The sequence below is a fragment of the Hemitrygon akajei genome, chromosome 1 (genome assembly GCF_048418815.1).
Source record: "Hemitrygon akajei chromosome 1, sHemAka1.3, whole genome shotgun sequence".
Lineage (NCBI taxonomy): Eukaryota > Metazoa > Chordata > Chondrichthyes > Myliobatiformes > Dasyatidae > Hemitrygon > Hemitrygon akajei.
In genome coordinates this window covers 62,138,078-62,151,262 of record NC_133124.1, presented here as the reverse complement: position 1 = coordinate 62,151,262, position 13,185 = coordinate 62,138,078, and the positions used below count along the sequence as shown (strand labels likewise).

General features: G+C 39.6%; 1 protein-coding gene across 8 annotated transcripts in view; it reads right to left on the bottom strand.

Annotated features, from left to right (window-relative positions):
* Nucleotides 1-897: 897 nt before the first annotated feature.
* The window catches only part of LOC140726975 (RNA-binding Raly-like protein), a 946,129-nt gene continuing 933,841 nt past the window's right edge, over nt 898-13,185 (bottom strand). For all 8 annotated transcript variants that reach the window (XM_073044065.1, XM_073044075.1, XM_073044047.1 and 5 more), the window contains one exon: nt 898-2,704. In XM_073044065.1, the coding sequence (XP_072900166.1) occupies nt 2,520-2,704 (185 nt within the window). In that variant the 3' untranslated portion in view covers nt 898-2,519. The remainder of the gene's footprint in view (nt 2,705-13,185) is intronic.

Here is a 13,185-nt window from a genome sequence, read left to right as displayed (position 1 = left end):
ATCCATGCTCTCCCTCACCTCAGAAATAATTTAGGCTAGGGCTAGTTCTCCTGCTCTGCTAACCTCTGTGTGGCTGAGCACCTCCTATAAATTAATGCTTCTTATTTGGTTTCTGGAGATCCACCTCCTCACCCTGCTCACAAATTTATGAGTTCCTGCCAGCATTCAGAGGATAGCAACTGCTTATTAATCTTATTATTTCATGTTTGTATTTTAAGTTGATAATGATTAGAGCTCTTGCTCCTAGCCCAGGGCAGGCAGCGTGAGTCCTCAGGCCTCTGTGGTATCCATGGAAATTTGCTTCATTGATGTTTTATACAAGCTGTAGATTGAAACATAATTTATAATGTTTTTTTTTGCTAATGTGAATTGTGAAAATTAAGCCATTGTGCCATGGTGAATGATGTAATTCTGCCTTTTTTTCCAGTTAATGTGAGAGAAAACTGGATTTTACTGTTATAGGACCTATTATGAAAGATGATGTTAGTGAAATATTTAAGTTTGCAAGATTCTGAGTTAATAAAAAACTTAATTAACATGCTTATGGCCTTTTCTGTGAAAATATTTACATATCTTGGCAGTTGTGAAATTATTCTTAGTATAATTCATTTGCTGTATTATAACAAGACTTCAAAGATTGTTTCAGTAACATAATGGTTAAAAAATTTGAAAAATAACTGAACAGCTGAAAGTACACTATTACAAAACTTCAAAATCTATTGATCACATTGACTGTATTTGTCTGATGCTTTCTTTAAGAAAATAATTTGTAGTTATAATAATCAAAACAACCCTATCAAGTGAAGCAGTTACTGTGTATCCTCTATGACTGATAAATAATTCTTATTCTGAAGTTAACAAAATACTTCAACTGGAAATAAAGAAACCAGAGAAGGATTATCGGCAATAGGGACGGCCAATTTATTCAGTTTTCCATCAATGCCATTTTTTGGATCAATTACAAGTATAACAATTATTTTTGCAGATTTTTTTGTTATTTAAACAATCAATGCTGTTGAAATTACTAGAAGTAAGTCAGAGGTAAAATTAAAGCTGACAGTGAGATAGAGATGAATTAACATGCGCAAGTGTAATGACAGGATTTTGAATAAAAGAGGATTGCTCTAGCTTTGAGGATCAAATTCCAACTGATTGATCGTGAAAGAGTCCAAGATTTTTCTTGTGTTAATGTTATTCACAAGTGACACAATGACATTTTCAAAATGCCAAGAACACAACCAACATTATCACAGTATGTGCTTATAAACAGGGAGAATCGTTTCTTGACAATTCTGCTGCATTATGACTGCATCTCTGCAGCTGTTTATATATCTCATCCTTCAGTGTACTGACAAATGCTATCTGCAGAAATTCTGTAGCACAAATGTTCATTTTAACTCTGGATTTGCAAGGTGACATACAGTATGTTACATATGTAAAAAAAATCCATTTTCATTCACTATAACGTCATTAAGTAGCCATTACTTTTAATTAATCTTTAGAAATACATTGATCATCCTTAAATATATACAATTGTCAAACTCATGAATGATGTAGAATATTAAATAACATTAAAAATCCTGCACAGGTATGCAGAGTTCAGAGTAAACCCAGATAATTGGTTTAACATATTGTATAACAACACTATAACTCTTAATTTTACACCAACACTTTCTGAAAATTGGTGTGCAAAGATGTTGCAAATTGGAGGAAGTGGGAAATGGAGTCTGATCATGAAGATGTATATTCATGGAGCTCCAGTTATTGATCTATGGATGCTGGTGGCATGTCCATTGTCTATTGAAGAAAACAAATAATGGGAATTGGAAAGGCGGCGCATTAGATCTGCATTCTTTTAAACTTTAAATGTTAAGTTTAAAAAAGCTGTTTTAATGCAGTCTCATTAGTATTCTACTAGGTTGGTCATGCCTGATACAACCTCATGATTTTCCTGAAAGTGTGGGAAGGTGTACCATATCAGACTTTAGGTGTCCATTTTCCTCTTCATTTCTCTTTTTAAATCACAGTTCCCTGACTTCAGCTGGTCTCACCCCCTGACATTTTACTGGGAAAATGGCTTGCCATTCCAAATCATTGTTAAAGAATATATATTTTCTTATTTAGTGTAAAGCCACCTGAAAAGCAATCTTGTCACAGTGCGGAATACAATGTGTTAACTTACCCTGGTTGAAAATACTGCAATTTCAGTGCATCTTTCAAAGGACCAAATTGCTGATGAAGCCAGCAAAGTAGTCCATTTGAAATCTCCCCAAATAATGGAAACACCTCATTAAAAAATGCTAATAAGATAGTAACGATCTGACCACATCAAAAATATTGTTCAATACATGTATCATAATGCAGATGCTGCACTCACACAATGACAATCACGTGTGCCTTCTGCTTCAACATATTCTTGCATGGCTCTTGACAATGGTATTTTAAGTTGACTATTTTTGGAACTAATTATACAGTCTTGCAAGAAGAATCACCTCCTACTATGTATCCGCTCTTTCGGATCATACCATTTCATTGCTGCCAACGTCATCATAATCTTCTTCAATACCATCAGTCATCTCTTCCCCGTCTGCATCAATGTCAGGGCCCCCTTCCACTTGTTCCTCTGTGGAGGTTTCTGCATTCTCTGATATGGATTCTTCATGTGCAGACTCCGAATTTTCTTCAAGCTGCTTCTTCTGTGACTCTATAGAGAAAACACAGGAACATCACCTTCGCTACTTCTGAGATTCACAGACGATACTAAAATAGAATAAAAACATAGAAGGTGTGTGCTTGGACATCATCTGAACTGATAATAAGTTCATAAAACAAACAATTAAGATTACTAAACAGCATAATAATGGCCTGACCTTTCTGCACTTGTCACTACAGTCACATGTTGCCTTATTCTAGTTTGAATCCGTTATGTCAGCTGCCCAAGAATATGCTGAATTCAATGAGCATTGAACTTATCTGGTTTTTTTTAGAGATATGGCACAGTAACAGCCCCTTTTGGCCCAAGGAGACACCCATGTACACCCATGTGACCAATCAACCTACTAACCTGTATGGCTTTGAAATGTGAGAGGAAACCAGAGCACCAGTGAAAATCCAGGTGGTCACAAGGAGGATGTACAAACTCCTTTCAGACAGCTGGTGCTGTAATAGCTTTTCACTAGCACCAAGCTAACATACCACCCTCTAATAATTAAATACAAGTTGGTACGTTTTGTTAAAAGGAAAAAGAAGGCCACAAAGTCTTGGAAAGTACAAAAGTTGGGATGAGGCAGCAGGACTGGATCACAGAATATCAACTCTTGCCTGAGAAGTGACTTGGATCAATTCCAATTTGCCTACTGGAGCAACAGCTAAACGGCAGGTACCATCTTATTGGCCCTTCACTCACTTTCAATGACTCCATCTCAAATTCATGATACTTATTGCACATTTATTTATTTATTTATTTATTTATTTATTATTTCTTTCTATTTGTATTTGCACAGTTTGTTGTCTTTTGCACACTGGCTGAATGCCTAAAACAGTGCAGTGTTTTGTTGATTCTACATTTGTTTATTATTGTATTATGGAATTATTGAAAATGCCCATAGGAAAATGAATCTCATGGTTGTGTATGGTGACATGTATGTACTTTGATAATAAATGTACTTTGAACTGGCAATACCATAGTGTAGGGAGTGCTACAGATTTATTGCTGTAGATTCGGTCAGTGATTGCCAGTTCTAACCAGGCTGCTTGCTGCTTTAACATACCACTATAAATCAAATTAATTTTTACAGCCTAGGTTCAGGTCAAGCTAGTGCTGGTCAAAGTCCAATGCACCACATAAAAGGCAGGTAATTTAAGACTTAAACTAGTTGTAAAAATCATTCAGTAGGCTTGTTGGAAGCCATGGATGATTAGAAATGAGAAGGGCTCTCAGATGTTTTGCTGCTGTGTAATGGAGGATGAGGTGAAGGAAAGATCAATAACTGCAGGTGTCAGGAAGATCTTCAGATCAATTCCAAAGTAATACTTAGTGAAAACAGACATGATCAATGTTAGGAATCGAATTCCAAGACGGTGGATGCAGTGCGGGTAAAAATTCAATGGTCTCACAAATATGCTCAGGTTCAGTTAATATTTGGGCTACTTGGAGAGAGTCCAAATAATGATTTCTTTGTCACTAGGTTTCTTCTGTTTCAAACCTTTTCTCTCCCCTCTTCTCTGCAGCTGCCTCCCGCTACAGCAACCGTGAGAGTCATTGATCAATACTCTGGATCGATCTCAACTCACCCCTTTGGGCTACTTGGAGAGTTTAAACTCTAAATACATTTCTATTTAAAAATACCATGGGTTAACAATAAAGAATCATGTTCTGGAAGAATTAGAGAACTTTTATTTACAGAAATAAACAAACACATCTTAACCCTGCCACATGCTGAATCATTCTGGCAAACCCCACGCATGCTCAGTGCTCTCCAATCAGATACTGGCACGTCATTGCACGTGATATCACCACATCTTCCCTTCCTTAAAAAGAAAAACAATTTACAACATTAATCAAAACAAATACATAATTCAACAAGTCTCTATCAGTCTGTCTGTGGGTTTATGAACATGAGTACTACTTCTAAGTAGTACACACAGATCTTGTGTTTCCTTGTTATTATTTATATAGTTTCTCTTGTCTGCATCTGTTAACGGAATCTCTGAAGAATCACATCTTTTCCTTAAAAACAAATAACAACATTAACCAATAAACAAATCTATAACAGCTAACTGAAACTCTGAAGTTTGCTCTTCGCTATCTGAGCCATGACCCTTCCTGTGCTTCTTTGTTTTCTTCTTCTTTTCTGCTTTAAGCTTTTCTTCATGTATATCAACTAAACTTTTTGGTATACTCTCACATGTCTCCTAGTTAGAATTTGGAATTTCAGGTAAACAGTTCCCATTATCCTCCTCAGCAATCTGCTTCCCTGCTTCTGTTTGGACTGTATCTTTCCTAATTCCTTCCACTTCCATTTGTAATGAAATACGAATCTTCTTTTCTTCATCTAGTTCATTCATTAACTGTGTAATCTCTTTTTTATGCTGAGACTTCATCATTTCAATAGAACTTCTCAATTCCGTTACTTGTGCTTTCACTTCTTGCTTATACTGTGCCCACTGGGAGCGTTCTTGCTCTAGACGGTGATTAGACTGAATCTCATATTCTCTCAGTGTCTCTTTTGCTATTGCTTGCATTGAAGCAACCTCTTCCTGCCATTGCTTTTTCACATCATCAATTGCCTCCTGTTTGGTCATCTCAGACACTGCAGCTACTGCTTTTATGTTCTCCATGTCAGCATTTTCATAAAGCGCATCGATATAAAATTCCTCACGTTCATCTTCAATCACTGCATTTACTTGTTTGATTTCATTTTCCTTCTTTCTACTTCTACAACAGTGTGAAAAATGATTAATCTTACCGCAACTGTAACAAAGTTTGCCATATGTGAAACACTGATTTGGACGGTGTTCCCACGCACAGCGATCACATGACTTTTTTTCCAAATGCCATCTTGCTCTCTGTCAGTTTTGTCGATGTATTATTATATTCCTTGATATATTTGTGCTTTTTTACAGCGTTTACATTGTAATTTTCAACAAAAAGCTCTTCAGCCTGCGACATTACAGATTCCGAAGCTTTGCAGAGCAGAAAATCTCTTTCAAAATTTAAATCTTGCTCATGCAAAGGCCTCTCTCTCAGAGCATTATCTCGAATGTAACAAACCAGTCTATCTTTAATGGGAGAGACTGTGAGCAAACCAAACTCACACGTTCTACTACGCTTTCTTAACTCCGTAACATACTGATCAATTGTTTCAGCAACCTTCTGCGCACACGTTAAATTTGTCTGTTAAATTACACTTAGGTATCCAAAATACTTCAAATCTGTCCATTATTGACTTTAAATTGAAATTATCTCCATCTTCAAAGACAAAATTATTGTACACCTCTACTGCATCATTTCTGATTCGTGGAGCAGGATTGCCGCTTTGTTTTTGTCCAATTTTTCTTCATAATTGATCACCGATAAGTACAGTTCAAATTGTTGCTTGAATATCCTCCAATTCTCAGCTACATTGCCAGTTAGCTGCAGTTTTTGTGGGGTTTGTAAACCTTCCATTTCACCAATTACCGTTCAAACCTTTTTTCTTCTTTTTTCGATTATCTTCGATTCTCAATTCTTCTGTATTATTCTTCCAAAAGCACTTCTGACACCATGTTATGTTACTTCTATTTAAACATACCGTGGGTTAACAATAAAGAATCATATTCTGGAATAATTAGAGAACTTTTATTTACCGATATTAAACAAACACATCTTAACCCCGCCACACGGTGATATACATTCTGGCAAACCCCACGCATGCTCAGTTCTCTCCAATCAGTTACTGGCACGTCATTGCACATGATATCACCACAAATACAATTTGAAATGTAATTTCTTTTGACTTGTTCATGGCTCAGTGAAATATACTCCCAAATTTCACCTACCAACAATCTCAATCAATCAGAATTGAGCCATAATGTTTCTATGCCTGCTTTCAATTCTCCTAATTACAACTATGGAAATGTCATTTTACAGATAATTATATCACATTCATTATTACACTTGCCTCTCTAATTTCCAGAGAAGATATTAGGTGAGATTGGAAGAGTGGAAAATGAAAGAGAAAGAGGAAGGGAAGAGGGAAAGATAAATGGAAGTAAAAATAGATAAGGATAGAGATGATAAAGAGGAGATCAAAGTCAATGGTTGTAGACAGAAATTGGCAAGTCCAGAAGTCAAGGGCTGATGGTTGAAGCACTGGGTTAGCAGGTCTGAAGTGGGGGCCCAATGTCTGCAAGTCTGCAATCTGAGCGTCCCGGACCAAGGTCTTCAGAGGCAGCCTATCCTGGGGTTGGAGGCCTGATTGTGTGCGAGTGAGTGAGTGCGAACAACACACAGAAATGCTGGAGGAACTCAGCAGGCCAGGCAGCATCTACGGAAAAAAGTACAGTTGACGTTTTGGAGCGAAACCCAAACTGTACTTTTTTTCCATAGATGCTGCCTGGCCTGCTGAGTTCCTCCAGCATATTGTGTGTGTTACTCGGATTTTCAGCATCTGCAGATTTTCTCTTGTTCGTGAGTGAGTAGGAGGCTTCTTTTTGCTGTTTTTGTTTTGTTTTTGACTCCTGTGTTGTTTTTGTTGTTGTGTGTGTTGTCCAGCTAAACAATATGGGCATGCTATGTTAGTGCTGTCCCCATCATATCCTCAGTCTGTTTTGGTTGCTAATGCAAACAACACAATTCACTGTATGTTTTGATGCACATGTGTTGAATAATAAATGAATGAATGAAATGAAATTAGGAGAAAGAGAACAAAGGAAAGGGAAAGTCAGAGAGAAAAAGGTAGTAGGAAAGAACACGGGAAAGACAGATTAAGGGAGAAGGACTGTAAGAGAAAAAGACAGATAGAGAAAGATAGAGTGAATGAGGGGGGAACTGAGGAAGATAGAGAACGAGAGAATGACTAAGACAGTGAAGTGAGAGAGAAGGAGAGAAGGAAGGACGAAGCACAATGCCACTTAATCTAACCACTACAGCCATTGGGTTACCTTGCATAGACTACAATATCATGCAATGAAATGCTGAGGCTGATATAGCTTGCAACCTTAGTGGGATGAAGGATGGCTAAGATTAGCTTTTATAAGATGAAGCAGTCTTGGCTCTCTGCGGTAGATAATTCAGATGAGACAAAGACCTCCATTTCAGCACTTGCAGACTGAACGATAATTCTTATTTCAACTTCCACTGCCACACAAGAAGCCATTTCACATCTGAATATGGAGGAGGAAGCTCCATTAGTTGGGGAAAATCCTTTCAAAAATAGCTTTGAACATATCAAAGACTCCATCAGATTGCTGGAAATGTTAATGCAACACCCTAGGGATTTGGCATCGGATCCAAGAGGCACAAATTTGTTATCCAGATAGTTGTCCTTATCTCACCACTTGTTGTCGCAGCCTGAGTGGTTAGACTCAAGGGAAGAATATATAGTGCGAGCTGGGCATTGCTGCAACCTTTTCTTTGCAAATCACCAGCTTTCCATCAGAAAGGCTGCAGCTAAGATAATCAAAGTCAAAGCAGAAAGAACAGTAGTAGTGTAATTACTATTTTTGATCATGGTAGTTCAAATCCAAATAGTGCTTCAGCAAGACTTGATGGGACCACATGGGCCATTCATTCAGTATCTCCTATCCTTTATTTTGATTTGGTTTGATGTATAACTTGAACAAGAATGTTGATTTTTGTGTTGGCATTTATTATGCAAATGTGATGTTTGTTGTAATGGTTACAGCAGAAGGAAAGCAAGCTACCTGAGTGGCAGTACATGTGTTAATTGAACACAAAGGAAGATGGAAGCAGTAGGCCAACATCAACCTGCCTATGTGGAGCGCTGGGAGCAACTTCTAATGGCCTAAAATTCATTAAATGAAAGCTAAGAGTGATTTGTGAATATCATTACTTTTTATTGTCTTTCTAAGTGGGGGACCTGGGTTAGATTAAGAAAACTGAAAAAATAACAGCCATTATTTTATCATATTAAGGAATGAATAATTTACAACAGATTAAACTAAGCAGATTGAATTGTCTCCAAGGCTCCAAATTTTCATTTACTTTTATTTTAAATAATTATGAAATGAATAACCACCTCATTGTAAAGAACAAGAGTTGACAGCAATGGCAGTAGCATTTTGAAGCTGAGGCAGGTGGGAGTTGGTAGAGAGCAGACACAAAACGGAATGGTTTGCCTCTTCAGGAAGTATTCAGATCTAGATGCTGCACTGGAGCTGGTCAGAATTGCATACTGAAAACAGAAAGAACTGGAGCATTTGATCCAGGAGGCAGTCACCTCCCTTAGCTTAGAAAGCAGTCTAGGGAATGGACAGTGGTCAGGAACTGGAGAATGTGACCACAGATCAGACTGGTATGAGCTATAAGAATACAATAGTGCCTTTGATATTTTTTGAACAGCTATGATGTACTTGCTACTTCTGTAAACAGTAACAAAAACTGTTGGACAGGGTTCCAGGGTACTAAAAACCATACAAAGTTGGGGATTTAGGGATAATATACTCTAGGCCAGATGGCACTGTGGACAAGTTTTCAAGTGATACAGGTGGAGGAACAGGTAGTATCGATGAGGCAGGGAAGTTGCAGAAGGATATGGTCAAGTTGGGAGATTTGGCAAATAAGTGGCAACATAGGGAAGTGTCAGAAAACGAAGAAGCACAGGAAGGGTCATGGCTCAGATAGCGAAGAGCCAACTTCAGAATTTCAGTTAGCTGTTATAGATTTGTTTATTGGTTATGGATCGACTAGGCTTATACTCACTGGAATTTAGAAGATTGAGGGGGGATCTTATTGAAACATATAAAATTCTAAAGGGATTGGACAGGCTAGATGCAGGAAGATTGTTTCCGATGTTGGGGAAGTCCAGAACGAGGGGTCACAGTTTAAGGATAAAGGGGAAGCCTTTTAGGACTGAGATGAGGAAAAACTTCTTCACACAGAGAGTGGTGAATCTGTGGAATTCTCTGCCACAGGAAACAGTTGAGGCCGGTTCACTGGCTATATTTAAGAGGAAGTTAGATATGGCCCTTGTGGCTAAAGGGATCAGGGGGTATGGAGAGAAAGCAGGTACAGGGTTTTGAGTTCGATGATCAGCCATGATCATACTGAATGGTGGTGCAGGCTCGAAGGGCCGAATGGCCTACTCATGCAGCTATTTTCTATGTTTCTATGTTATGCCCTTCGATAGGTAGAATAAAGGAGTAGAGCAATGGGGCAGCCTAACTGGGCAGATATAAGGACTTAGAACATCTTAGGGCTTAACTAGCTTAAAATGAATTCAGAAGACTAATAAGATTCCTTGATTCAAACTCTTCATGGAGTACAGAATAAAAGTACCTCTGGATAATTGTAAGAGTTTAACTAAAACGGTCATTTACTTTGGGATAAGGAATAAAGACAAAGATAATTTTCGAAATGGTAGGTGAGTTCAGAAATTGGAGGTGCAAAAGGGCTTGGGAGTCCTCATGTAGGATTCGCTAAAGATTTACTTGCAAGTTGAGCCGATAGTAGGGAAGGCAAATGCAATGTTACCATGCATTTTGAGAGGACTAGAATATGAAAGCAAGGATGTACCACTGAGCCATTATAAGACACAGACTTAGAATATTGTGAGCAATTTTGAGAGCCTGAGGAAGAATGTGGTGGCCCTACAGAGGTTCCAGAAGAGGTTCACAAGAATGTCTCCAGGAATGAAAGGGTTAACACATGCAAGTATTTAATGCCTGTACTTGATGGAATTCAGAAGGACGAGAGTGATCTCATTTAAACCTAGTGGACCAATGAAAGGCCTGGAGAAAGTGGACGTGGAGAGGATGTCTCCATTTGTAGGAGAGCCCCAAGTTCTGAGTATATGGTCTCAGATTCAAGAACTGAGATGAGGAGGAATTTCTTCAGCCAGACAGTGGTGAGTCTGTGAAATATGTTGCCTCCATCTGTGGAGGGCAAGTCATTGGATGTACTTAAGACAGAGATTGATAAGTACTTGATTGGTAAGAGAATTAATGGATATGGGGAGAAGGTGGGAGAATGGGGTTCAAAAAATCAGAGATAATTGAATGACAGAACAGATTCAATGAACCAAATGACTTAATTCAGCTCCCATCTTATGGACTTATGATGGTGAGTTTTAAAGGCGATTAGCTGATGATGAAAGGGTAACAAAAGCTTTTTGGGTCTGGAGAAGGACCTGTAGAGAGAGGTACAAAGATCCAATTGACACAGCCCACATAGAACTAGCAATGTAGCTAGAACAAGAAATAAGGTTCTGCTGAGGGATTAAAAGAGTTTGAAGGACAATTAATTGCAGATTGTTAACGGAAGTTTGCACATTCTACTGTAAGATTAAGTAGATGTTAATGTTGAATGCCAGATTCAACACTGAGAAGAGTGGAGGTGGAAATGTTTGAATTATATGACACTATTGATATCAATGGGGAAAAGAGGGAGCTATTCCGAAGTTACATACTCCAGACTTCATTTAAAGAAGCCAAATTTAATTATAAGAAACCAACAGTCCAACTTGGGAGAAAAATAAACTAATTGACATAACTAAAGCAGAGCTTCTGCAGAAATGCAGGTGAGTGGAAAATCCTCTAAGGTTCCAAGTTACAGAGATTCTGCATGTATTAGTAATCATCTAAAATCAACTGCATTTCAGAATAATCTCAGCAGAATGGAAAGCAGTAAATGTAAGACTACTATAGATACTGGGGCTGCCAAGGAGCCTGAGCAGCATCACACTCGATGGACATCACAACAAACTGCAACTGCCCTTCAAATCCCTGGAGGAGGAATTCAAGGTAACAAGAGCCAGAGAAGTGGTACAGTACAGGGACTCAAGTGATCCGAAGGTGGCTAGAGCAGGGATCCAAGTGAGGACTGGAAGGAAGTGGAGGGCAGAGGAAGCTAAGGAAAGGCTGCGTCATAGGAGGCTGGTGGGAGTGGTCACACGAGGCCGAGCTGGGCTAGGATCCTTTCCAACTCCCCAAATGGGCACCATCAGAGGGAAGGAAAGGGGCCGCCTAGTTCAAGAGGAGGTGAGATCAGCAGTGGAGGAGAGGAGAACCTGCAAGGCGGTGGGAATGAAGCAACAGGGAGCTTGGACAAGATGGGAGAATGCGGTGGAGAGGAAAGCGACCTGGGCTGAGCTTTGGAAAGCCGAACCACACCGCATCCAATTTCTCATCCAGGCAGCGTATGATTTGCTTCCAAGCCCATCAAACCTGTACACATGGGGCAAGGCAGAGTCATCAGCGTGCCCACTGTGCTCCAAGTGAGGAACCCTGGAGCACATCCTCAGCAGCTGCACAAGGGCACTTGGTGAGGGACGGTACCGATGGAGACATGATCAGGTCCTGAAGACCATTGCTGAAGCCATCAGTGCAGAAGTTGAGTGGGCGAGGTGGTCCCGACCCTCCAAGCAGGCCATTGCCTTTGTCAGAGCTGGGGAGCAGCCAATACCTGCCAAAAGAACATCGGCAGGCATCCTGACCTCTGCAAGAGACTGGCCGCTGTTGGTGGACCTCGGAGGCAGCTGAAGTTCCCCGACCATATTGCAGCCACCACCCTGTGACCAGACATTGTCCTTGTGTCTGAGTCTACCAAGCAGGTGGTGATGCTGGAGCTGACAGTCCCATGGGAAGATCGCTTGGAAGAGGCCATTGAAAGGAAGCTCTCCAAGTTCGCAGGACTGGTCAGCAACTGCCAGCAGGCTGGATGGAGAGCGAGGTGTCTCCCAGTGGAGGCTGGTTGTAGGGAATTCGCAGCCCGTTCCTTAGCCAGAGCCTTCAGCAATTTGGGCATCGAGGGAGAGAGGAAGAGGAGAGCCATCTGCAGTATCACTGATGCGGCAGAGAGGGCCTCAAGATGGCTGTGGCTCAAGAGAGGGGAGCCATGGAGTCATAAGTAGCGAGCCATCTGGACACAAGCTGGGGTCTGATCAGGCCCGGCTGGGTCACCTGGAGGAGGGTGTATGATGTTGAAAGACCCGAAACACCCGATGATTCCAGGAACATCACTGACGATGTGTCCAGAAGCATCAGTAGATGTATGTACACAGCAATACAGGAAGAGAAAATTAGTGTTTGGAATTATAAAACAATCTGTTAGCAGTTATTGGCAAAATGCTAGAGTTTATGATTAGGAATGTGGTGGAAGGGCAATTAAAATGTCATAATATGATTGAGTAATTTTTACTGATTTAAGAAAAATCTAATACTGAAAATGTGGCTATCGGGCAGCTGAGGTGCGGAAACAGTGAGGTTGATGTAAAAGGAATTTCAAAAGGCTTTTGATAAAGCATCACACAGAAAGGGCTCATTGGATTACATATTAGCATGGATGGAATATTAGTTAAAGGCAGAAAATGGAATAGAAATGAATGGATCTTTCTCAGATTTGAGGTTGCTACTTCGTTTGTTCTGATGATATTAGCACTGTGCCCTCAGATGATTATGATTTATGCTAATGACTTAGTAACATAAAGTTCACTGATAATATTACCCTAGTGAGTAAGTTAGTTG